Source organism: Amblyomma americanum, chromosome 3 (genome assembly GCF_052857255.1).
Source record: "Amblyomma americanum isolate KBUSLIRL-KWMA chromosome 3, ASM5285725v1, whole genome shotgun sequence".
Taxonomy (NCBI): Eukaryota; Metazoa; Arthropoda; class Arachnida; order Ixodida; family Ixodidae; genus Amblyomma; species Amblyomma americanum.
Window position 1 is genome coordinate 224,414,664 of NC_135499.1, and position 27,425 is coordinate 224,442,088.

The following is a 27,425-nucleotide window of genomic DNA, read 5'->3' on the forward strand; positions in this document are numbered from 1 at the left end:
GGAAGTCACAGCAAACCTGCATTGTTCCTTCGGACACTCTATCGTGTATGAAGGCCTGACTCGTGTAACGTCCGCACCCAGGCAAAATTCGGAGAAAAAATGCGGGCCTTACTCGAGTAAATACAATATATGGTCGATAGCAAAAATACCACTTTTGTCAAAGATGCCAGGCTCAAAACATGGCTTTTCTTTGGCAGGCATAGTTACGAGGTTGAAGAGCTCAAACTACACCGTGCCTCGATGCCTGCGAGCCGTCGCCCGCCCACTTATTATAGTCCCTCCGGCCGGCTATCATTTGCCGCAGCACTTGCGGCGCCGTGCGACGTCCGCAGAGAAGGATTGTTTCGGCATGCCAGGACAGACTTCGTTCAAAACCGGCTGATATAGCCACACGTGGCACATTCGAGTACAGGGAGCAGTACGCTGCGTTCTGCAAAAACTATAGAATGCTCGAGAATGGCCTGAGTGGAGCGAGGCATCTCTCCGCCCGCTTGAATGGTGAAACAACTCGGGAGTGTTTCGTTTTTGTTTTTTTTAAAGAAAAGCCACCTTGCCAAAGACGAAAGCATTCCACGAAGCCATGAAGATGTTTGGAAAATATATACATATATACATACATACCATATCTCGACCGTTTGGTTTTAAGCTTCCTATCTGCTATTTTTATTAAATGTTTTCGTTTTGCTTTCTTTAAGGTTTGGATGTGCTCTAGCGGGCCTTCGGTGCGTGACCAAAACCACTTTGCTTCTTCGATTTACTGCGCGAGCTTTCTTCATGTCTCCCGGATGACCACTTTCTCGTGAGCTTCTGCGTCTTTTTTCGCCCTCTTTTTTTTTTCAACCTGTCTCCTCTGTCGAGGCTCCGTACTGCCGAGATTCGTTCGAGCGAATCGCCCCCAGAGTGCGACGTTCGGAAGCCAGCGCTGTCCACTCCCCCGCAACTGGATTCCCTCTCAACAGTTGAAAGCCCCCTTCTTCCATGGCGCGAAAGTTTCCAGCGCGCTTGTGCAGGTGTGTCTTGTTTCGTTTTTGTCAAAGGATGAAGCCGCGCTAGTCTCACCATATTCTCTTTCCGGGCTGCGAGCGGCGTCGGCCCTTTTTTTCGACCCTTCCGCGAGCGACCCAGTCTTGAAGCGGCCTCCTCTGTTCTCCACTCTCGAAAATTTCACCACCGCAAAAGGAAGACGTCGCTTCGGGAAATTCAGGTGTGCAGCGGGAATAGGAGACGAACTTCCCCGCAAATGCGCCGAACGTGCCCAGGCCGTTGTGCAGGCCGCGGTTTCTCACGCGCCACTGTCGCAAGTAGGGTTTCTCCTTTCTAAAGGAGGCTTTTCCTCTACAATAAATTGTGCAGGAGAAGCGCGATTTACGTGGTCCACTCCCCGCATCGCGGTCTTGTTCGCCCTTACAATATAGATTTTTTTCTTTTCGTATCAAGTTTTGAAAAGTTGGCCGGACTAAACACAAGGTTCTAATATTGCATCTTATTTATTATATCTCGTGAAAAAATTCAGGCGTTCCACTTCTCGCTTTTCTATTTTCTTTTTTCATATTTCGAGACCGCAGTCTTCTAGAACTGGATCAGCAGAATGCACGTTGTCCCGCATGTCAAGCTGCCCAAAGTAGCTGGTGTCTACGGCTAAAAGCCGCCTGCATCGGGAGAGCAAGTGGTTTTCTTCCTCTTGTTTCAGTCAAAGCGAAGATATTCTTCTTGGCAGTTTTGTTCTTCACTGCGCCTATTGTCGTCACTGCACTGACCTCGTTCGGTGGTCGGTCTCTTTTTTTTCTCGCAGGGCCGAGCTGAGCGCAGGTGCTTCCTTCACTTCGCACGCTTTTACAATTCTTTATTGAGGTGCGCATAAAGCTATTTCGAATCGCTTTCTTTTTATCTAGTTCTGAAGAGCCAGCCAACAGTCGACTCCTCATTTTAACTTGCAATCCTTCTTACAAGATTCAAAAGAAAACAGCCTATCCACGCTCTAACCCAATTTGAGTTGAGATTTTAAAGCTGCTTCATTTTAACGCGAGAGCATTAACGCCCCATTACCCAGAAAATCCGGCGTCGGCGTTGTCAGCGTCGGAATTGTCGACGTTTTTAGCGAAAACGATGGCGTAGGGCGGCCCAGGTGGCCACCCGCCGGAGAAGAGACCTAGGTGGGCCACCTAGGTCATATGACCTTGTGGCGTCATCACAACTTGCCTACCGGATTGTGAGCAAACACCACCGTAGCAGGTGGCAGTTAATGGTTGATCGCGACAGGTTGATTGGGAAGCGCAAATTGGGTCACACAGGCCCCACCGATGGCAGCGCCTGCCATCGCAGGGCAGTGGCGCATCTCTTAACCGCTGCGCTATTACGGAAAGATTGGAGTGAGGACTCCCAGGGACCTATGAATGTAAAGTTGAGAATGACCAATCCCCCATATAAGGGGAATTAACCCATTAACGCCATCGCGTTATAGCCCTAAGGCGGAGCCTAAGTGTCACCTCCAATTTTCCCCACACTATGCCAGCCGCAAAATACTTTTTGAAGACAATTTCTCGAAGTTGTCAGCCTCGTACAAATACAATCACTATCTTTGTTACTGTTCCTTAATTCTGTCTGCCTTTTATTTTCGAATAACGTTGTCCACAGAGCGAAGGATTCGTGCTACGTAAGAAACAAATATTGCAGCAAAACTGTTATTTTCATGCCCAGCGTTCTTGGACAAAAATTTGAATATTGGAAAATTGTAAGACATTGTTATAGAAATATTCAAGGTAATGGTCTACTCTTACGATGTTCAGCAAAATCTTTAAAAATTTTTCCACACTCGCATGGAGCAGCTAAGGCTGCTATGGAAAACCAAAGGGGAACCTTTTTAACGATCGCAAAAACATTATTAGCGAAAAAAATCAAGCCTTTGGACGGGAGATTTGCGTATATGTTCATTGTTATAGTGAAACCTTATAAGGCATGAAAAAAAAATGGGCTCATAAACTCTTTCCCGTTCAATAATGATTTTGCCCCGAATTCTTGGGTATGATTAGATTTAATCAATTCTCTTCCCTTGCCACCGCCAGCGAACTTCGTTTTTCTGTTCGGCACGCAGGCCCAGTCACCCGTCGTATGTGCGCTATCCGTCTGTTCGGCTAATCACTTTCTGCACTGGCGTTGCTTCAGTCGGACTCCCGAACAAATTCAAGCTGGGCGTAACAAGTGGGCTTAGCGGCGTCCTGCAGGGGACGCGCACAATGCAGAGGCCCCAGGCGCGTCCTTTCCGTTCGGCCGCGCTGCTTTCGGAAAGGCTTCCGCAAATATCCCACTAGCTGTGATTAGAACGTGAGCCTTATTCGCTGGTTTGCCGAACGCACAACCGCACTTCATGAAAGAGGCCTCTGTTGCTGCAATAAAAACACGACCACCAGTGCAACGCTGTTATTTAACGTTCCCGTATCTACCGTGCCCAGCGAGGCGTTGCAGTTCCAGCTATAGTGGCGGCATTGTATTGAAAAATCCAGCGTGGATTATTGAGCCCATTCCCAGCCATGACTGCCACCTGTAAGCGATGCCGCCGGCATACAAGACTATAAAAGCGCCTTCGGCGGCGCGAGTGGCCACCAATTTGGCGCTCTTTGCAAAAGCAGGAACCGACCACTGAGCGCTTCTGGGCCACTGCAGTCGTCTGCGCAATGCAGGCTTTCAGGCGTATTTGTAATCGCGTGCGCTTTGAGCGTGGCTGTCTGAAGTACTTTCCTCGACTTTTATTATGGTAATCAACGCCGAGTAAAAAATGGCCGCAAACATTTCCTGAACTGCCACCACTTCACGCAAAAAAATGGAGGACGCTTAAGCTTCGTCTTTAAGAGTGAGACGCGACAGCGTGTCGCAGCGTTGTCGATAAGTACACGGAACGCCATCGCCCGTACGGCGCGACGCGTGACCCGTTGGACAATTTAAGGAAAGAATGCCCGTCTCACATATCTCGGCTGACACCCGAACCGGGCCGTAAGGGAAGGAAAATGAGATGAACAATTGCTTTCAAGGAAAGGAAATGACGCCTGTCTCACATTTCTCGCTGCACACCCGGATCGCGCCGTAAGGGAAGGAAAAATCGATAGATTGATCAATCAATCAATCAATCAATCAATCAATCAATCAATAGATCGATTGATCAATCAATTATTCACTAAATCGATCGTTCAATCAATCAATTGATCAATCAATCCATCAATCAATCCATTAGTCAATCAATCAATCAATCAATCAATCCTTAACGCTGTCGCGTTAAAATCTCTTCCCTTACGGCGCGGTTCAGGTGTCCACCGAGATGCGCCATTTTTCGCTCACGGCCAAAGACGCCGACGCCGACGACACCGGCTTTTCTGCGACACGAGCTCCTTAACGCTGTCGCGTTAATACGCGTATGGTCCAGGATGTTCGTCCGTCCGAAGCGTTTCGGGGAGCCCCCATCGTCATTCTGCCCCGAATTTTCTGGCAAACATAAGGCGAAGCCTACGGTGAACCTGCACTGCCCGTACTTTTGGGTCAAGCTTGGCACAGTGGTGTGCAGCACCAGGAAGTGTAATGTACTATTGAACAACGTCAACGTTTTAAATGTCATGGGTCCCTTTCAGCGGTGAATCCGGCTTCGTAGTTTAAGCCTGAAAATCCGGATTGGTCGAGAAGATCGTGACGTCACACGTGGGGCTGCAGAACTGAAAAGTGATTAAAAACATCAGATAAATTGTTTTTATAAGGCCTCGACACGACTGGAACTTCATTATTAATTAACGTCATTGTCAATTTCGCAGTGAAGAAAATTGGGTTAATCAGATGAAAATCGGACCTGTGATCTTTGGGTCAGGAGTCCGACACGCTACCCCTAGGCCATCGACGCAGGTTTGTTCGGCTTGGTTCAAGAGAGTTCCTGTGTGCCTTATGGTAAAAACATAAATAAAAATCAATATATAAATAACAATACTAATAAAAATGAAAACTTACTACTATAGCCTTCAAGAATTACAAATAAATTTTAAGAATGACAGATGATTTAGCTCGGTTAGGCCAAGTGCGACATAGGTGCGCTAGGGCTATAGTTGTGCTTAGTTAAACTTGGTTATTTATTTGAATTGGATTTTTAAATTCATAGATCGCTAGGAGTTCCATACCACTCCCGGCGGAGTGGTGCAGCGGTTAAGTGATGCGTCACTTCCCTGGGATGAAAGGTGCTGCCACCCCTGAACCGGAAGCGGTATACGTGGACATCGGGGCCTATGCCGAGCCAGACAGGTTCGCGATTGCTGCGGTCGACAGCCAGAAGAGGCCAATCATCAGGAATTCAATCTATGCCAAGCAGAATCACCATCAGGGCTCAAGACCGACATGGGAAGCAAACGCACGTAGTGACGGACTCCCAACAAGCCTACAGGGGCTACCTTGCTGGAAAACCTCACGGAAGAGCAAGCACACTATTAAGGGCGAGCACTCTCACGCTCACGCAGAATAACGTGGACACCTGGCCACAAAGGCCTAGGTAGAAATGAGGTAGCGAATGATCTAGCCTGAACTCTCAAAAACCGGGCGGATCCCCATTCCCACCCCATTCCCCTCCTAGGACCGTGTGGTGACAAGCTAGAACACCTGAGGCTAGATGGAACGAAGACTCACCGCCACACAAAAAAATTGGTGGTGGTTTAGCTCTGGTTAAACCTGGAGTGACGCGTTATCCACAGCTGGCCGAGTGGAACTTGGTCACGTGACCAACCACGTGACGAACCACGTGATCAGCCACGGCGCCGCGCCGCCGGCAGTGCTCCACACCACGTGACCAACCACGTACAGCGTGGCGGCACCGCCAAACTGAAGACTCGAAATGCTACCGTAATGTAGCTATCGCTACAAAACTGTCCTCCTCGGATGCCAATGACTGGAAGAGAATACAAGCACATATATCCAAGTCTTCACATTTTACACATTAGATCCTCACAATACCAAAGTTACTGTCCTTGATGCGGAGCAAGCACCACGCTCTACCATACATCCTGGGAACGCTATGGACAAACCGGTTAATAGTGCCACACCCGAAATGCGAGCAGTGGGAGGAGGCCCTGACCAGCAACAACCTGGAGCAGCAAGCCTGGATCATCCAGCTAGTCCGCAAGTCAGCTGCCGCCAACGGAACCCTGGACTAGGGGCCCCGACCACCGGGTCCTGCGGATTACTCAATTCTAAATAAAAGCTTTCTCTCTCTCGCTCCATTGCCTGTAATCATTTAACTTATATCATGTACTCTTTCTATTTCTGCTGCCTTACCGAGACCACACGCTTGTTCCTGCGCATGTTATAAGTTTTCATTGATTGATTGATTGACTGATTTGTTTAGTCATTTATTTATACATTGATTTATTTATATATTGATTTATAGTTTGATTGATTTATAGATTTATTGATTTACAGGTCGATCAATAGATTTATTGATTTATGAATTGATTTACGGATTGATTGATTGATTGATTAATTGATTGATTGATCAATAATAGTTTCATTACGTTGCCCAGGAAGACTCCGCTCACGATTACAATCTTTTGAAACTACCTCTAATAACTGCTAAACTTTGTTCATCACGTCGCTCACAGCACTCAATATGCTCGGAATTGGGCGAGGTGTTTACTACTCCTGATACGCATGCGCAGAACGTGGACTGCAAGGTGTTCACCAGCTTCTGGCACTACGTGCTCATGGCCAACTACTGCTGGATCCTCATGGAGGGCCTGTACCTGCACAGCCTCGTCTTCCTCGCCTTCTTCACCGACAGCTCCAGCATACTGCGATACGTCGCCCTCGGGTGGGGTGCGTGTTAAACATCCGCCTTTGGCCGGCTCTTCTTTAAGAAGGGAGCGATACAGGCGCTCAGCTACTTCCGAAGAACAGTCATGATAATAGACACATATCTTAATTCAACGCGACTAGGAAAGAAATTGAGCATCATGGTGATCCGCTGTATTGTGCGCGTAGAAGAGAGCACTAAGAAAAGCAACAACGGATTATTCTGCTTAGTGTTTCGTGAAAACTAATAATATTCCCGGAGAAAGTTTTTCTTTCAACTATGAAGAAAAGTTACTTTCCGTTTGCAGCAAATGTTGATGTGTCATGTGTACTACTTTAATGGAGCTTGTTTTCATTTTCGCCTGTGCATTCTTTCAGGGCTCCCAGTGCTGTTCATCGTTCCTTGGGTGGTCGTCAGAGCGATACTGGATGACACACTGTGAGTGGAGCACGAACCCTTTCTCAAGAATTAACCTTCAGAACATGACCAGCAAGTCATCAGACTATCTTCAGCTGTGCTTTCGATAGCCATTTGCCAGCGTCCACATGGCTAAGTGTAGCACCTATTGCGCTTGTCGGGACGGCGCAAGGGGTGCTTTTGTGGAACAAAAAAAGAACCGTCCTCTAATAAAAACACTGCATTTAAGGTGCGGTTTTATTACGCTATATGCGTGATACGTGGCCATACATGGACACAAGTATCCCCTTATCGCTGCTGCTAATTCCTCTTGCGCTCTTCACAAGTGCAGTTTTCCGAGCATACGTTATCGCAGGTTGTACCGCATAATGTGACCTATTAATTCAAGAGAAAAACAATTATCATGCTAAGTGTATTAACCTTGCTGCTGGTGGATGCTCATGTCTAGTCCATGGCCACCGCCAAATATGCTGCTTCAGTTCTATGTCGTAACATGCACCGGATTTTTTCTTTCCGTGTCCTCTTGCTTATCGAATCCTCCGGTCCCGCGACGCCGGGTATTGAGCACCCATGGTTAACACTAGATCATTAGCTTCAGAAGCAGCTCGTTCGACGTTTGACATCAGCGCACATTCACGGAGTCCCCACTCTAGGCAGCGGCGCTTTGAATTTCTCGTACAGTAGTATCGTTAACATGCCGCACAACTGACCATTCTGCAGTCGCACAGAAGCCTGATTTGTGCCGGCGACTCGCGACTTGTTCGTCTAACACTGAGCTTCCTGAATGCTCTGTGTTCTTTCTTAACAGAGCTGCTCTTACTAAGTCTGCCTTTTGTCGGCAACAATATGACTGGTGAGGTATCGATAGCAATAAGGTAATTTCTGCGGAAGAACTTGCAACGGGAGGAAGCGTGCATCCGTGCTAAAAGCATTCCGATGGGGAGACCTCTGTTAAGGGTTTGGCAAATAACCTCTTTTAGCGAATAGCACGAGGCCAAGAGGAATCCGCTTGAGCTTTTTCGGGAAAAAACAAAAAGCCTGGTTTAAAGCTGCGTTCGGACGGGCATAAGCCGCACAGGCAGCTCGAGTGAAGCACGAGAGCGAAGAAAAAATATAAACGGCAGCGACGGTCGTTCTCCGCTTGCCGCGGGCCTCCGCCGCGGTGACGGAACGGAACAGCAGTGTCCCCGATCCGGCGAGATTTCGCCAAACCCCATCGCTCACGGGCGGGAGGCTGGGCGCATTCGGCGGATGCTTTTAACCGCAAATCGCCGCCGCACTATGCGGAGGCCCGGAGGGCGGATCCACTTCAAAGAACGACGTCTACTCGAATTTCGTTCCCCTAAAACTGTTGATCGTGAAGGAAAAAGGCTCGGGGCAACGGCAGCTTCAATCTCCCCAAGCCTCGTCGCAGAGTCCCCATGCATTTCGGAGGCGCGCAGGGCATGTGTATCTTTGCCTGTCTCGTCCCGTAAAAGGGGCTTGTAAACATTCGTGTTTGCCTGCCTTACGACGTGCTTCTTTTCTCCCACATCCCTCTCGTTCGGTAAGAATAAGCGATGGACTGGGATGGCACCTCGGGGCGATTGAAAGCGCTTCGCAGCGTATGATGCTGATTTCGATGGTGCTGCTTAAGAAAATTTCCTCTTCTGTGTGGGCTTTCATCACCAACACTGATAGCGAAGAACTGTTCATGATGAGAGGGTGCAGGTGAGGAGCTAAATAACACCGAAGTACTTGATGGCATTAGGAACAATGTCATCGAAACTTAACGAAGATGTCATACCTTGTTGAAGCTCCGGATTCAAACGACTCGTAAAGACAGTTTTATTGTTTAGTCTTGTTCCATTATAACCTTGCGCACATGCGGAAAGATTACTGTATTATAGACAAAGCAAAGTTTCTGGCATTTGCGAGCTTTCGTGAAATAGGGCCACTCGGTGGCGTCACACCTTTTTCCAGCTACCACTCGAAATCTAAATATCCGCGATCCAATTTCAGGAGCCCTGGCGAAATACAAAGCGTTACCGCTGTCCTTAAAAGAGGCGGCCACGAAGGATATATTTGCAGGCATTACCGCTGAAAGCGACGTAGCGCATTATTTATGCGCATGCTTTACGCGGCATCAAGATGACTTCGCACTGTGCAGGCAAAATAAGGAAGTCTCCCCAGACTACCTCAGCAAATATCCAATGTTTATTCAACAAGCGCAAAACAAGACATTCCGCAACCTTGAACGGTTTTCATACGAATCAAATTTCTTTCCCCTGAAGGTGGGCGCTGAACACATTTGCCCTTCGAACCTTTTTTTTTTCCATTTCCGGACTCTCTAGGCTTGAAAGCATTACATGCGGGAGTAGAGGAACACTTAAATTGGGAACAGCTTATTTGAATTTAGTACAGTCAGACATTGCAGTGATGGAGGTCGAAAGATGGTTCTATTCGTCTAAAGTGAGGATAAATGAATGAATCCACGTAACTACTGGTGCAAAACGATGGTGTCACAACTTACAAATGGTAATGAGTGCAGGGCGAGACGTGTGATTGCTCGATATCGAACTGCGCCTCAAGCAAAGGATTACAGTAATAAATTCGGTTAGACGGAAGAACTTGCGCGCAAAGCAAGAGCGGGTAGCTGGACATTTTTTTTTTTAATGCAGCAGCACTATGAGGCGCATTTTCCGATTTACGCCCCTGAAGCCTGCTTTGTGGCAGGCGTCCCACCTGCCCACCGGGTTGTGGGGAGCCTGGCAAATGTGTTCACCTGGGTGAAGACCTACAATCTAAATGCCTTCATGGTAAAGGCATTTGTTGTAAACACTTTTAAATCTAAGTCCTTTAGGGTAAATGCCTTGGTAAATGCCTTTAATCAATGCCCTATAGGGTAAAGGACTTTAGAGCGAAGCCCTTCATGAAAAATGCCTTACGGGTAAAGGCGTTTAGGCAGAAGGCCTTTAGTGTTAAGGCATTTATGGCAAAAAACTTTAGGCCAAATGCCTTTACGTTGAAGGCCTTTATGGTTAAGGCCTGTAGCGTAAAGGCCTTTAGGTCAAAGGATGCTTTTGCATTCACAGCAGGTAAGGACCTTCAGTGCCCACCGTAACTTGTGCTACTGCACGATATTCCGCGCTTAGCCATGCTAAACCATGTTGCTGTTTTATTGCGGATATTCGAGCACTGCGCGAGCAGTTTAAAGCATAAAACAAGCGGCTCTATTTTGTACCGTTTCAGGAGTTTTAGAGAGTGTTGCGTACCCGGAATCCCAGAGGGAATAAGCGTACCAGAGTCCTGGCCTGATCGCTGCTTTGTAAAGTTGTAGTTTGACAGTAACAATTGCAAATTAAAAGGAACGACGCAGAAGGCCCAATATGCGATTAGCGTTTTCAGAAGCGCTTTCCACGCGCGTGTTCCAGGAGAGTTTTTGTGTTAAATGGATTCTGATGTATTTATATGGCTCGACGGACGTTAGCAGTGAGTTAGCAAGTACGTAGAGGTCAGGTTTATTACTGCTTTCGAAACTTGGCAGCAGCGTAAAGGACGAAGACATCAAACACGGAGGACAACCGCTCGTCCAGTGGTCCTGTTTTGCGCTGGTGCCAGGTTTCAGAAATGAATCACTAACTCGCCCATCGTTCTATAAATACGATTGCGTTTACATTACAGGGCCAAAGAGAAGGGTGTTCGAGCTTGGCTGTAAAATGCTTGCATTGTGTAGAGTACGGGCCACCAAGCGTTCATGCCGCGTACGAGATCTCAAAAGCGAGCGGGAAATTTACAATTCATTTTTTTTTTAATTCCCGCTTTCCTACCTCGCGGCGACGCGCGGTGCGCGAGACCTGGCATACGATGTCATGTCTTGCAAGTGACGTCAGCAACCGGGGGATTCTCATTGGTTCGCCGCGTAAAATAATTTGAAACGTGACGCAGCTACCATGGTCGCGGCCACTCCGCGCGCGTAGGCAGCTGGCAGAGGGAGGGGAGGAGCCGAGTGGGCGGGGCCGGCGGAGGAGCGCGGACGTTTTGGCTTGCGAAAATTGACGACAGTAGAGCAAAAGGCGCGAAAACGCGGAAGTTCAAATTTTGAATTTATATATAAACTGAGCTTCCGCAAAGCGCATTAAAAAAAATTTTGCTTGAGGATATTTGTGAAGCGGCGCCCTTTAACATACCAGACATACTGCAACCTAACTGAGAGCTACTTTCTGAAGCCCTTTAACTTAGGCTAAGCTTTGATCCGGCAACCTCTTTGAGCTGATTCTCCAGCTTTTATAGGCAAAACATCCGTTAGTGTTAGTTTGCAGCGTCATATGGGCTCATATTTTATGATTCCAGTGAGAGCGAAGACGATGGCCTATGAAAGAAAACCCACTGGGACAGGCGTATGCACAGGAGAGGCCATTCTGTCCTCCACCTTTCCTTTTTCCGTCTTAAGAAGTTTGGTCCAAGCGATTGAAATGTTAGGGCTTGGTCATAAAAGCCCACCTATTTCCTAATCATTACTGAAGGATGCTTTGCACGCGCGTCTGTGACATATCCGTAACCTGTACAGGCCTGCGTACACGTTTGCTTAAAGCTGCAGAAAGACCGCGCTTATACTGCATACAACTCGTACCGCTATTCCGCTTTCACGGCTCCAGTTCCGTACATCCTTTCGCAGAACCTCTATTCTTGAGTTATGAGCAGTAACTGCAAAAAAGTGAGTCCGTAACGAAACTTACTGGAAAACGTGAGGTGTCGTAGTTTCGTTTAAACTGTAACCTTCGTTTACTCATTTCAGACTTTATTCACCTTCAGACCTTATTCTCTGTCAGACCTTATTCACTGTTCTACACTGCAGAGAGAGGGCTTACACGCACAGTTCTCGGAGAAATACCTCAAAACCGGCTTCGAAATCTAGTCAGGAACTCGAGGCGATGTCCTGAGGTCATCGGGAGTATCTCTAACGGTCCTACGCATCGCGTAACGCCTGCTGCAGCATAATTTTTTTCTCACAGACTGTGCACCACGCTTTTTAGTTTACGAGGTCCGCGGGCCATGGTCTTTCCCGACATGTTACACAGCCGCAAGCAGAGGAAGAACATTGGTTTTTGCCTGGCCAACAGAAGGACTCTCCAGGGTACAGAACAAAATGTAGCGGAAGCGCTAAGCGTGCAGTCGCCGGCTCTCACGGATGCTACGTTCTGTTAACGACTGTAGAACATGCGTTAAGAATTTATGGGTGTCACAACACTGGAAAACCACGGAGGCACAAGCAAGTGAACATGCTACTCCTCACTCGTTGCGTCCCACCTCTCCAATGGCCCCACTGCTAACAGTTTTTGAAAATAAAATTTAAAAAATAAAATAACGCGGTACTAATATGAGTTCGGCTTGATACGGACGTCCACGCAATCGCGTCTGGAGTGCTCGAGCGGCGCGCTCCACAGTTCATCAGCGATGCCTGCCTCTGGCTCGGAGGTGGCCTTTCTCCAAGCGCGGACCCTTATGATTTCGACGTCCGCATTCGTGCTTCATTCAAACAGGGGGCTATTAAACGGTGGTTTACTCAGCAAGACAACTACACAGTGCTTTGCTCAGCAGTATAATGCGTTAAAACGACAACACCCTTTAACGAAAGGTGATGCGATACGCAAGCACATAACTTAAAGGCGTCGCTTCGCTCCGTCGCTGCTAGCAGGGGTCTTAGGAAAAGTTTACGTTGGAAACGCATGTTGTAACAGGCAGAACAAGAAACGCACACAAGAATTCACATCAGTGCCTTGATCTCGCGTTTTCTTTTTTTTTATTCGCGCCATTTTAGGTGCGCAGCTACGATGAGGCAAACAGCAACGCAAGCCTGAGTGAAATCCAGATGCGCGCTGACATAACGTGCTACGAGCAAAATAGAACAGTACGAGGCGTGCCGTTCATCGTTATCAATGCGAAAGCACCTCTAGGCTATGTCGACGGGGTCGCGTCACCAAAGCGTGTCACCAAAACGTGTCCGCAGCGATTGCGAAGTTCTAGCTAGCATCACACGAATGGTTGTGATCGACAGAGGACGATGTGAGGGAGATGCGCAAACCTTTTGATGTTAATAGAATGATTATTTAATTAATTAGAGCCAATAATGTCAAAGAACGCCGAAATAGCGCGGACGTCTATATAGTGAGTGGATGGGAAAACAGCCGTGGACGGCGAAATAGTGGAAAAATAGGCAAATAAGTGATAACAAAGTTTGAAATAGATTGAAATCTGTTTGATAAGTGATAATTAATCGAGCAAAAAGTTTGATTGACATAGATTAATTCATTAATTAGAAGCAAACGTCAATGGACTCAAAGAGGGGCAGAGAGAGGCGATGAGTGTCGAGGAGGCGTCAATGCTTTCGCATTCCTCCATTTCGGGCATCCGCGGTGATCTCTAACGTTTTTTCGTTCCGAAGATAGTGAAAATCGAATATTGTTCGGATGGCAATGGTCTACTTAGTTCGCCGATATCGCTTCACTTATTCCAACTTGGAGTTCGTCGCTTAGGGCGATCGCCCGATCAGTTTGGTTCCATCCCATGGTAGCTCAGGCCCGAGACGATATGCTGAATGGTTAAGCAAGGGATATTTCACTCGGGCGTCTCTGAAGAGGGCGTCCTTCGTTGCCAGTCTTTGGCGAACGTGCTCAGCTGTATGTAATGTTCCAGCTGTTCGGTGTGAGGCTGGGCCACGATGGTGCGGTAAACTGGAAACCGGTGATCGCGATAGAGTATAAGTTCACACATACGGCAGCACAACAGCCCAAAGCAACACTCATTTCTCTCTCTCTCTCTTTTAACAGCTGCTGGACAACTAACCCGAGGCAAGATCTGTTCTGGATCATACGAGGGCCAATCACAGCCTCCATTGTGGTAAGCACGCACTCCTAGGTAACACCGTCGGCATTCTTGAATTCAAGACCGATTTCTCACAGAAGCAGTCCCTGACCGACTAAGTCGACTGTTAATTAAGAGACAACAGTGTTATTTGCGTTTCCGTTGACGCAAAACACAGAGGATGTCCTTCACAACAAGAGAAGCAGAAGTACATGAGAATTGGCCTGGAGCAAGCGGCGTTCCCATCGGAATCGTAGTCGTGGGAGTTGATACTGCGAGTAAATTTGAACTGGATAGATGCGGTAGTCTCCTTCTAGCACCTCTGCGCCCAGCTTTAACAATCAGAGCTGCAGCCCCCAACTCACGGTGCGGTAAGTGGCCATCACGGCGGGTTCAGGCCAGAGAGGACAAACACGGGTTTCCTGCTCGAAGGGGCGTTTACTGCTCTCAGGCAGGCAAAAGAGTCAATAGTAAGGCGACCACTAGAGCGAAGAAGCGTTCCGCACGTGGGCGGGGAGCAAAGCCGCAAAAGAGGGACCACATGTAAGTACGCTAAGAGAACGGCTTACCTCACGTGGTCTGCGCTCTCGGTCCGGGGTGGCCAGTGGCCGGACGAATAGATGACGCAGGCCGTACCACGAACAGATCCGAGCTCCGCGCGCAGGCACGACTCTGTGCGAAAAACGAGAGAGGCACAGATTGCAGAGGCACTCAATTCTTAGCCACTCCAGGCAATCACTAATCACCAACGGGGAGTATGACCCCACATGTTTAAATTGCAACAACGGAGAACCCGCCACTCTGGCGCACATCCTCTGGGGATGCGAAAATAAACCGCCCCCACGGGCCCTCCTGCCGGCTCCCTAGGCGGAAAGCTGGGATAAACTCCGCACCCGGCCAGACAACTGATATTGTAAAGAGATTAAGGATCATTTAGGCCTTTAAAGGTGCACAAAAGAGGAATCTGAACACGTCTTTTTACAGCGGGAAATCTATATACAACTTCGAATTATTGTCCTGTGCGGCCGATTGCCCTGATTAAATCGGATTAAACGTCCCGGCTGCCGCCTTTTTTCGAACTCAACGCGGTAGGTAGGCGAAGTCAACCAACGCATCAGCCAGTCCCGTTACGGCTTCACTCTCGCTTTCATTTTGTTTTTTAGGTTTCTGTGAATAAACATTTTCAGTCACCGACAATATAGCCGAAAATTAGGCACACGGAAGAAAAAAAACACTCGTGGACTCTGATTTACGTATCACTCCGCCGACGGCAGAGCGGAAAGCCGCCACGGGATTGGCTGACGCGTTCGTTGACTCCTCCTACCTACCGCGTTGAGTTAAAAAAAAGGGGGGGGGGGGGGGAGCCGGTACGTTTAATTTGATTTAATTTGGACAATCGTCCGCACAAGACAATAATGCCAAGTTTCTAAGAATGCCCGGAACGTGTAGATAGAGTTCCCGCGGTAAAAAGACGAGTTCAGATTCCTCTTTAGTTCGCCTTTAATGCCTTGATACGATATCAGGCGACAGGGTAGCGAGGTGGAGCTACAATAAACGTTTTTCCTTGAACTCCCGTCCAGGAAACTTTTGTCCCCAGTATTACATGCCTTCTCAATTAAGGGATGGTTAATTATCCTTACGACTGCATGCTCTCTGACAGCAGCTTGTTGTTCCTGACAAGTAAAATAAGAGCGGCATGTTTAACAAGCTAGAATGGCACGTGATATCATAGCAACACTGAACACCCGCGGCGTCCGTCACTTTCGCCCCGTTCTTTGAGAGAGGTGGTGTGAACTTACTAATCGCAACCATTACCATGAATACGAAGGCAACTCAGTTGTTTACGATTAGTGATTCAATAAAGGGAGTTTCAAAGCAGCTAATTATTCTACTGATGCCACAAAAGGTAGCCTTACAAACGCTTAAATTATTACATGCTCTTTACTGTAACAAATGTCTTTCTACTCCGACAACTCTTAACGCAAGGTTGAGCACGTTCGTGCAAGGGCGTTCGCAGTGCCTTCAAAAAAGTAGCGTACCTAGCCAATGATTGAACGCATTCAATTAATTGTACGAACAGCTGCACTTGATTAATTTGATCATCGGCGTTAAGTAACGATTATATAAGTAGGAGGTGGACAGTGCGTCATTGCTTAAGTATGACACTGCGTCATTGCTTAAGTATGACATAAGACAAATACCAGGCGCGAAAGCAAAGCGCAAGCTGATCACGTGCATAAGCCGTGAGCAAGGGCCAAAAGCGAGGGGATGCGTTGTTACGCGTTGGTCCGCTGTTTCCCTGCAGTTCCCATTTATTTTACGCACCATGCCAGGATTGTACACTCTATTGTGCATGAATCGAACGTTTCTAAGCGGTGTTTACCCTTTCTTGCAAGAAGCACGTTTTTTAAACTCATGTCTACCGTAATGCTTGAAGTGAAGTGGACTGCCGTCGCGTGCACTTCCAAGCGAGCTGATGGATGCGTATTCACACTAAGGCAGCGACGGTGCGCCATCTATTGGTCGATCTCGCGGCCATTATGTATAAGCTTTCATCAACCATAAAAGTTTCCCGCGAGCACTTGAAAATTTTCTCGCCCAACCAGGGCGCTCTGATCTTGTGTTATACGTTTAAGACTGAGTCGACGCTATGTGGACGCTACGAAAACTTCTAAAAGTAAGAGTGAGTTAAATGTAACAACGACACGAATGCTGGGTGAGGAGCAGTGTGTGTGTGTGTGGGGGGGGGGGGGGGGGGATGAGCTAAAGCGAGGGCCCTCCTCCGGTTGCCACTGGATTTCGCGTCACATTGGCGTGGCGTCAATTCTTTCTCCGAAACTGCCAACCGATATTCAAAGAAACACCAGCCTATAGACTTAAACAGCCACTGTCGTCAACCGTGGCCATGCAGTGCACGAGACCTGGAGAGGGCCCAAAGTCTTTTTTCTCCTTCAGCTCATGAACGTCTCTTGTGGAAGTGGCTGGTAGCCGCGCATCACTCCAGCTGCGTCCGGAACTGCCAGTAGCTCGAGCAAACCACTTTCGCTGCGCACTGAAGGCAGCATTTTCCACTTCTCCCTTCCGGCGTACCCACGCATGCTCCTGTTCGCAGTTAGCGGCTCCTTGCGCCAATTACTCGGCCTTGGTGGAAAATAATATAATGCGTAGAAGTGAGTACAAAGGCGGGTCTAGCCAGGCCTCACCGATGAGATCCGCCGCTATCGAACCGCGAGCCCTCTCGGCGTTGGGCAGGCATCACTTATTCAGCGAGCTGGCGGCTGCATTACGGTCTCACATCGTTCCCTCGAGGGAAAAATAATATCTCGCGACGTTCGAGTCTCCCTCGACAGATGGCTGCTGCGCACGCCACGTGTCGGGCAGCCCCGGCTTTCGTCACATTTGTGCTTGCGGAGGCGACATCGCAGAAATCGTCAAAAGAAAGCGCAATATTGTCGTGTCGGCGTTGTAACCTTTCGCGCATGTAATACGTGTGCATAGCTTTCGCAGTTAGCCGCTGGTGAATCGCTTTGCGTAGGTATGGCCTTCCTGCCTTTCCCTATACGTTTACCTGCGTCCCGCTGCCATAAACTGAAATGCCAACAGTTTTTCGGAACAGGCACCTTCGTTCGCGTTTATTCATTGGACTTTTGTCAGAGGTAATGGGACATGATTAAAGTCTTGACATGCGCGGACACGAAAATCAATAGGCTACCTTCCAATATCACATTATGGACTCGAGTAATGATTATTGAATATGCAGTTTTAAAGCGACATCTTGAGAGCTGACGATCGAAGAAGAAGTCCTGGGCGCTGTCCCACTAACTCGGGATTGGTCGGCAGAGGTCGTCACGTCACACCACAGTCAACCAATGAGAGCGAGGTATGACTTCAGACACCGATCAGCCAGAGCGTGTGCAAAGTTTTCACTGCTCTCTGGTTGACACGTCAAGTCATGTGACAGCGAGCATGACGTGGCTGTGGGGGTAGAGGAGCGGGGAAGGGGCGCTTCTCAATGATAACGAGGCTCCGAGACGGATGCGTTCATACCGTACTGGTGCTTTGGAGTTGCGAAGCAGGGGTGAGGCGCGAAAAAAAGTTTCGTAAAAAAAATTTATCAATTCCGGGAGGAAAGGACAACTAAAATAAACCACAACCCTAGAAAGGCAAGAGCAGGCCCCCATAGTCCCAGCAACAACAAAGTTGGTCGGGACGATCAAGCTCCGCCTTAACGATATGACTCGACAGCCTGAATGCGTTTATGGCCACGTATGCGGAGTTGATCATTTTCGGCTTTAATTCATAGATCCCTGGGAGTCCTCATATTAGTACTGGCGCAGTGGTGCAGCGGTTAAGCGATTTGCGACTGGCCTGCGATGGCAGGTGCTGCCACCGGTGGGGCTTGGGCTATCCAGTTTGCTCTTCCCGAACAACCTCTCGCGACCAATTACTGATTTAGCTGCCACCTGCCACGGTGGTCAGTTCGCTCACGATATGGTGGGCAGGTTGTGAAGACGCCACAAGATAACGCGGCCTAGGTGGCCCGCCTATAGATTGCTTACGATGACGACGACGCCGGATTTTCTGCAGGACGGGAGCCTTGTCGCTTTCGCATTTATAAGGAAAGGAACGAACAGTGAAGAGACGGTGAAAGAAGGGAAAACTTAGTTCGATGACCATCACCGTTACCTTAACGGTACGCCTTTCTCTTTCAGTAACGGCGATCGAAGGGGCCCTGTTAATTCTCAAGGCTTCTATTTTCAGCCTTTAGTATTCGCTCTTATTCACGAAATGTCGAACGCGATCGAGTTGACGTTTAGTGCAGAGCTTCTATGCCCTATTCTTCGATTGAAGAAGGGGTCAAAAAATGGGAGGCCCAAGTTCTAACAGCATCCCCTGCACTTTTGGCGAATAAACGCGAGAGAAAGCCCGTTCCCTCTTAATGACAAACCTAAAGCGTGGAAAACACAGGGACGTAAGAAAGACGGCGGAGAAGTGCTACTTCCAACTAAATTTTATTACAATGACTGATCGGAATATATAGGCACATGAAAAGGGGGAACAAAAAAGGAAACCAACACAAAGAGCAAACATTACCAAAAAAAAGTCATGTCCCGCGGTTCATGAAGAGACACATAATCGCCTTTTTCGAAAGAGCTGCTTTTTCTTCTTTTTCAGTCGCTCTTGTAAGGCACATATTAGAAGCTACGAAGATAGACAGGACAGGGAGTGGCTGCTTAAGTGCGCCTTCAGTTGCTCTTTCGAAAAAGGAGACTATGTACCTCTGCATGAATCGCGGGACATGACTTTGGCTTTGCAATGTTTGCTCTTTGCGTTGGCTCTATTTCGTTCCCCTTTCATGTGACGATATATTCGGATCAAACATTCGAATAGAATTTAGTTGGAACTAGCGCTCCTCCGTCGCCTTTCTCACGTCCCTGTGTTTGCCGCTCATTACGTTTACCATGGATTACCAACTAGGCCGCACCCACACCTTGCTAAGCCTCTGAACGAGCAGCGACTCAGCAGGGTGCCGCGGGGTTCGACACGAAGCTGCCAAGCCTCCTGTTGTTAGAAGCGATCGCCGCCACGCAGCCCCTCGTCGGCAGCGTATGCAGCATTATCCGCGGCCATGCACGCGTCCGGGGGCGCTGTGAGCGGGGAGGGAGGCAGCAGAACCGCTGCCGAGCGTTCCGCAAGTAGGACCGTCCATGGGTGTGGTCGAACAGAAGGGTCGTCCAAAGATAGCGTTCGTACCCTTTAGACAGTTCTTGTTTCGGATTTTTCATTTAGCCGTCGTCCACGCGTGTTCTGGAATCGGCTGCGCCCAGGGGCTGGAAACGTGACGAATGACAGGGGCAGTAACCAACTTTGTGACACGCCCTCACCCTCAACCCGTGCATTTTTCCCTCCCTCAACCTCACCTCGCCGTCTGAATTCCTCGTGACGTAAGGGTTAGGATGCCCCCATGAAGGCCTGCCCTCGTAAGGATGTCCATGTCCGCACAGAAATGCTCGTGTGCTGCGGTCGTCTGCTCAGCTAGTGCATCTAAAAGTGAGCACCACCGCCTTTTGGATAAACACTAAACGACCTGTTTCCAAAGCGCTCCCAGCCGGTGACGGACCTCAGATAAGCGCACGTCCGCGAAGTCCGTCCGCTTTCAAAGACTCAAATCCATGCGCGCAGTAAACGCTGGTGAGCGCAGCCCAGACAGGGTGACAATCTGTTCGCAGTCGGTCTACTATAAGAGTGCTGCGCCGGTTTATCGAGAGCGGCCCACAAGAGCGAGCCGACAGTCGGTCGACGTGGTCGCAAAGCAGTTTGAGCGCGGTCTGGCTGCGGCGGAGTGCAATTAGATTAGATCGCGGCAGAGATTAAATTAAGCTGACACGTCGAGACAAGTTGGCACTCGCTGGCAGCCTGCATGCAATGAGGGCTCGCCGCCGCTGTAAAGGACTAATTAAATACGCTGGCGGTGATTTTGTTTGCCCGCATTTCACCCGCCTGTCGCATTCCGCTCCCGCTGATCCCTCATTTTTCTGCCGCTTTCCTCGCTTTGTAGCCGTCGCGTTTCCTTCGCTTGGCCCCGCAGGGGTCGACCCTCTCGGCTCGTTTGAAATGCGTGCGCTCATCCCGCCCTGTCAAAACAAATATTGGAAATCCGCCGCGCGGACCCTCGGTGTGCTCGGCTGCGGGCCACCAGAGAGAGCCGTGTGTTTAATTAGCGCGTTTAATTTCACCTCACTTTTCTCGACAAAGGAGCGTTCCTTCTTGTTTCGCCTCATTGCCTTCGAGACTCACACCGGCATTACCGGCACCGCGGGTCGCGTACGAGAAACGCAGATCGATATCGATGAAACAAAGCGGTCTTCCTTCTATTACATTTAAATCGGCCACCGGGCGCGTTTTCCGCCGCGCAGGATGCGGGACAATGGATGGGTCAATTATTCGAAGGAAGTGAAATGTTGGCGGTGGTGGTAAACATTTATTATGTGCAAGGAGGAGTTTGAGCCAGGCCCTATTGGCCCAGGTCCTCACAAATCTAGGTGGAGCTCCGATTCCGGAGCCCCAATGGCGTCTAGCGCCGCTCGCGCCCTGGCGACCAAGGTTCGTTGGGACTGTAGGTCATGGCAGCTGAGCAGCGACGCCTCCCAGGCCTCCCCAGAAGGTTGGGAGATGAATGATTGGGAAGGATGGAGATTGGAAGGGCAGGCCCAGACCATGTGGAAAACGTCCCAGAACGTCGCTCCGCACAGCCTGCAGCCTCCCTCAAATTCTGAATTGAAGTGTTTCAATACTGCCGGGCAGACGGACGGCTTGGCGGTGATGTGGGGAAAGTGACCTGGCCACGCGTTCACGTCGGCCACTGCGCTGGGCCTTGCCACACCAGTCATCCTTTCGATATGTGCCTTAGTATTAGGACCACGGGCACGCTTTCCATTGTTGGGCAAACGCTATAGCAGCCGTTTGTGGTGGTCGTACACTTTGGACGAGTGAGCAGTTAAGAGACGAGCTGCGCCTGGCGATGTTTTAAACCAGGTTCTCACACTGCCGCACCTTCTTTCGTGCAGGTGAACTTCATCCTGTTCTTAAACATCACGCGGGTGTTGTTCGCCAAACTTTTTGCCTCGCAAACGCCGCAGGCAAGGAAACTGCGCTACAGGTAAGGCCGTCACGTTTCTGATAGCTGGGACAGCGCGCTTCACTGATCAGTCTCTCCGGCCTTCGGTTGCTCTTACATTCATCCAACTCGCTAGGCTCAGCAAGTGCGTAGAGCGTTGCTTTTGTACCGCGATTTCGAAACTATACAGCGAACCGCAAGGCAAGGGCACGAGCGAGAGTAGGGGACACACGAACGCTCCGTGCGTGTCTCGCCTTACTAGTCTCACTGCCTTGGGTTGTGTAGTAGTTTCGAAATCATGTGGCTTACGAACAGAACACAGCCGCCATGTGCACAGACAATGTGTGGCGCGAGAAGCTAATGCGGCTGGCTTCGCTTTTGCTACGATAGACATGAGAGCAGGATTTCAGCATGCGAAGTCCTTTAGCTGAAAAAAAAAATAGCAAGGTTTTAACGTAGCTAAACCGAGCAGGACCTGCTGAAGCACTTGAGGCTACACCACCTCGAAGGCAACCGCGTGCAAGATCAAGGCCAAAGTTCAAAGTCAAAGGTTGAGGGTTCACACATGCACGGGTTTTTCAGTAGTGAATTTATGCTTTTCGCACTAAAACGGCGTCGCCTCCCGCCTTCGGCTGTCGGTCAGTGAGAGCGGCTGGGCCTTTACAAGTCCTTGAGAGGGATTTGCTCAGGGAAACGGCCACCGTATAGTGTTTCAGTGGATCCCCGGACACTGCGGACTCGATGGAAATGAGACCGCCGACGCTGAAGCAAGAAGCGCCTTCAGCAGTGGCCTGCGTACAGCTGTACCGTTGTCTATAGTGGACACAACTTGTCCCCTTTCGGAATTGATAAGGAGGGCGACGGCTAGGTACTGGGCCCTGCCAGACACCCGCCACATCCGCCTTCAACGGCTAGATCCGACGATGACCTTTTCAGTTCCTCGCGGAATACCTCGCCCTATTGCATGCGTTATCCGTAGACTACGTTTAAATGTGGCATTCACGCGCAAATACTTGCACTTAATAGGACAAGCGGACTCCCCGGAATGTACCACATGTGGCGTGCTAGAGACTATAGAACATGTTTTAGTGGCGTGTCCAGCGTATGCACGTGAAAGACTCATACTCGCATCTGCTCTGAAGCCTATGGACACATCGCTCCTCTCTGAGGATTTGATCCTCGGCGCTTGGCCAGATAGTTTTAGAACTGTAAAGGCAACGCGAGCGCTCTCACGCTTTTTGAGCGACACGGACCTTGTCTCGCGTTTGTGATGTCAGAAAGTGTGCCTTGTTTTTTTTTTTTTAAAGTAGTCTTTCATCTGCCTCCTCCCATCATCATCGTCCCCCATCGTGACCTTCTTTTATCTCCTCTTCCCGTCCCCCAGAGCAGAGTAGCAGGCCAGATATTTATTTTTCAGGCCAACCTCTCTGCCTTTCTTATCAATAAACCCTCTCTCTCTTGAGTGGGAAGTGCAATGAGAGGTGTTTAGGTGCACGACCGGCATAAAAGGCGCAAATTTATGGGGCAGCAAAGGACCCCCCCCCCCTCCCCTTATATATTAGGACCCTCTACATTGTTCTAATGGGGTCACGTTTGATCGTCGACACCATTTTCTACTGTGATGACGTGCCCTTTCTCCCCTCGCCGCGTCGGCAGGAAGTGGTTCAAGTCCACGCTGGTGCTGGTCCCGCTGTTCGGCGCCCACTACGCCTTCCTGCTGGGCATGTCGCTGGCCGCCGCCGGGGACATGCTCGAGCTGGTCTGGCTCTACATCGACCAGCTGTTCTCCTCCTTCCAGGCAAGTGAAACGACCCGGCGATGAGCTGTGCGTCCGAAGCACGGGAACGCAGCACTGCGCTCCTAGATTTCGTATTGTGTTCCTCTCATAGCTCCTCGTGAGACAGTAAACAAATCGATATTATTGCTCACCAACACTGACTTTTCTTATGGCTTTAGGCGGCAGCAGCATGGGTTAAATAGGCTGGCCCACGCCGTAACAGCGAAGCTGGCACATATTGCAGTCTTCAGGTCTCTAAACCTGTGTACAAAAATTGCAAACCCATGCTGAGTGGTTTCGCTTCACTTGCCGCTTTGAACTCCTTACTTAGTCGTTTAGTATGCCGCGACCTTGTGCGAAGTGACACGGTGTATACCACTGTCAAACGAGCTGAGTACTACACTCTAAATCCTTACCTCGAGTTCTCCGCACGTTGCGCAAGTACACCTTGGAACAAGGCTGTTCCGCGGCGCTGCTGCCACAGAAGTATTTCTTTTCAAAGTAGGCGGTTTTCTTCACTGCTACAGGTAGCGCATTTCTCATCGAAACCCAGGTGTTACCAGTGAACTTGTCAAAATTGTGTTTCTTTTTCAGCGTAACAATCTTCCATCGGCAGCTGTACTAGCCTATATAGTTACCCCAGTTACACCTGGTTGTCGTCCCGACCCATACAGAGACCTGAAGTTGGAGTGCGGCAGTGTTTATAAAGCCTACGCAAGCTGACCTTTATCCCTAGCGATAAACGGATTGCCGGGTGGCGATGCTGAGTAGCCGCGCGTGGGATAGATGGAACGCGCGGAGTGCGTCAGACGAGGCAGGCTGCACGTGCTCAAAGCGCACATCGGCTCCGCTAGGCTTCTCTCTGCCCCGGTCGGGCCTTGGTTCCTCTCTTGCGCCTGGCCGCTCGGAAGAAAGGCGGCGCATGACTAGCTAGAGTAACGTAGTTGATCAGGCAAGAGAGAAGCAGCGGCCTGCTTTGGACTGCAGGCGCACTTAGCCTGCTTCCCGGAAAGGGGCCGCCGCCGCCTCCGGCGCTTCCTACCGTTTCATTTATCCTCACGCTTACGTAAGCTCTCTTGTTGCCAGAGTGTTCGCCGGCGGCGTGCCAACTCCTCCGCAAACTTGCCTCTCCACCGGCGCGGACCAGCGAGCGCATTTCCATTTTTGCACGCCGCCAAAAGGCGCTCGGGAAAAGGCTATTTCCTTAATTGGTTCGGCGTCCGACCCTCGGGCCCCGTTTGCGCCTCGGGTGCATGCCGAACAGGAGGAACAAAGGTCGGAGCCGCGCCCTCGAACACCGCTCGCTGCTCCCACCGGCCGCGACTGCATGCGCTTGGCTTCATTCCGGTCGAGGATCTTGTCGCCTTCCAGTTGTGAGGTACCCCTCTGCGCACGTTCCGTCCTGGCGCCGAGCTCTGCGTCTCCGAGGGCGGCCTCCCACGGAGCTGTGCGCTTTCGAGGAAGCGCACAGCTGGTGTCGGCTTCGAAACGTAACGGCAGACATGTTCCGGCAGAGGCGCGAAGAGACGTAACGGGTTCACTCGGTGCCGCTTCACGCTTCTGCCTCTTGTAGCCAGAACTGAATGTTTGCGGTCTTTTCATTCTCAGTAAAAGATGCTTTGAACGCATAACCAAAAAGCTCCTCCCTATTAGCATATGTTCTGCGCGGAGTCTTGGTAGCACAAAATGGCTTCGAGTTACATTGCCGTTTCATCTCTGTCGGTCGAAGGAAACACCTTGCACTATTATAGTGTTTCTGGAACTCGCCATTTTCACGAGCTTGCTGCGCCACTCTTACGCCCTTCTGTGTTGCTTGGTCGCAGCACTGGAGTCTCGCCCTCTGAAGCCACGCAGGTCGATTTCCAATTCCTTATTCTCTTCCTTACCGTTTTCGAGACGCCGCCTGACGAGGGTGTTTCCAATGCAGTGCAATGAACTCCAGGATGCTCCACTTTCCTTCTTCTATTTTCTCCAACCGGACAGGTGTTTCTATTATTCCTTCATTCTTTGTCCATGAACCACAGAGCGCCAGAGCCCAGCACCCAAAGTGGTTGTGCTTACATCTACGAAAACAGCTCCAGGAGCGACCCAGCCACACTGCAAGTTCTCAGAAGCAGAAGCTTCTGATTGGTTCGGCTTTGGCTATTGGCTGCTGCGCACAAGCTCGTGGGATGTCATCCTAGGCGCGGCGGCCGCATTTCGATGGAGGTGAAAGGCAAAACACCCGTGTGGTGTGTGGTGTCGCCGCATTTTAAAGATTATCAGATAGTCGGAATTACTTCGGAGTCCGTCTTAGCCCATGCGCTTTTTCAGGTCATTACCATGCTATTCCATGCCGTACCATGCCTTTCTGTCATGGTGTATGCCATGTTACATATGATATGACATGTAATATTATGCCCGTAGTATGCCACGCCGTGGCTTGTATAGTAATCAGCTAATCATTTCACTTTTATTCTTGTCACTAGATAATCAGCTGAGATAATTCCCAACGTTAATCTAAAAACAGCCACCATGGCCTAAATATTTTACCTTTTCATGTCCATATTGACTTGTTCAGGTAGTTTTTTTTTTTTCCTCAGGCCTTTGAACTAAGGAGTTGTTTACTTTGAAGAGTTGTTTTTTGCTGTTTAAATTTTTATAGGCTTGTTCCCAAACGTTTTTGCATGCTCGTTTTCTGCGTGTTACTCCGCTCCTGAAATAGCTTCGTTGAGTCGGCAGTATATGTAGATGCTATGCGATGCCATGCAATGTCATACTATGCCATGTCTTACCGTAACATGATTATCATTCCATATCACATATACCACGCCATACGTTGCCGTGCCATGTCATACTATACCACGCCATGCTATACCGTACCATACCATAACATGCCAAGCAGCATACTGGGCGATGCGTATGCATGTCATTCCATATCATGCCATACTGTACAGTATTGTACAATACCATACCATGACATTCGTATGCATACCATGCTATACCGTGACGTACTATAACATTCCACGTCACACCGTACAGTACTGTGCGTGCCAAACCATACACTATTTTGCCCTACGTTTACATGCCGTGCCACACCATGCCATACTGTATCGTACTGTACCGTGCCATACCATACCATATCATGCCATACCATACCATACCATAGCACGTAATGTTTAAGTGTTTAACTATTCAAAAATGTTCTAGTTGAAATTTTTCAATGGGGGCTGCACTTTTACCCAGAAGAAGCAAAAAATGAGGCTTTGCTAAGCGCTTCGAAGTTTAACTGCAGAAAGGCATCCTACCATGTGAAGTTTCCGAACGTTTCCTTCTCTAAGCGTTTAGTGTATTGGTACGGGGTGCGACGAAGCAGAAGATGAGAACACAGCTCAGAAATGCACAGCGGCAAAAAAAAAAGCTCACGAAAGAAACAGCATGCGTCGCAACATCATGTCGGAAAAACGTTCCAGCGACGGCGGGGGTGTTTCGTCGTGGGGTCATTTTTGCTTTACACATGCGGTTTCGACATGTGCTGTTTTCCCAGTATGCCATCCTTCTTACTATTCTCTGAAGAGGTTTGATGTGGTCTCGTAATAGCGAAACGCGATACCCTTTATTGTACGAGAACCTGACTCGGGCCACACGTATCGCGACGCTCTCAAAGAAAAAGCAATCTTTTTTTCATTATTGTGCGCTTGTCTCTACCGTGTCAGCACTGTAAGTACGTGCGCGTGGTTTTGCTTGGTTTGCATATCCACGGCCTTATGCAATGTCGGCAAACAACCCTTGGCCCGTCTGCTATTTGGGCCCTCTTGCTTGAAGCAGAAGTGATGATTCCATCGCATGCACCCTGGAATACACGTGAGATATATAGAAAAGATAGGAAAGAGTTAGATACTTTATACAATTGTCACGAGGCGCAATGGCTGACTGATGATGACTTTCATTTTGCGCTTTGGCCTGTCGGTTTGCGCCGTCTG

The 27,425-nt window shown here is 49.3% G+C and overlaps 1 protein-coding gene across 11 annotated transcripts in view; it reads left to right on the plus strand.

Moving 5' to 3' along the window:
• LOC144126211 (parathyroid hormone/parathyroid hormone-related peptide receptor-like) overlaps positions 1 to 27,425 on the plus strand; it is a 333,178-nt gene that overhangs the window by 283,156 nt on the left and 22,597 nt on the right. For all 11 annotated transcript variants that reach the window (XM_077660241.1, XM_077660242.1, XM_077660248.1 and 8 more), the window contains 5 exons: positions 6,675 to 6,831; positions 7,186 to 7,246; positions 14,035 to 14,104; positions 21,637 to 21,728; positions 23,343 to 23,484. In XM_077660241.1, coding sequence (XP_077516367.1) covers positions 6,675 to 6,831; positions 7,186 to 7,246; positions 14,035 to 14,104; positions 21,637 to 21,728; positions 23,343 to 23,484 — 522 coding nt within the window. The remainder of the gene's footprint in view (positions 1 to 6,674; positions 6,832 to 7,185; positions 7,247 to 14,034; positions 14,105 to 21,636; positions 21,729 to 23,342; positions 23,485 to 27,425) is intronic.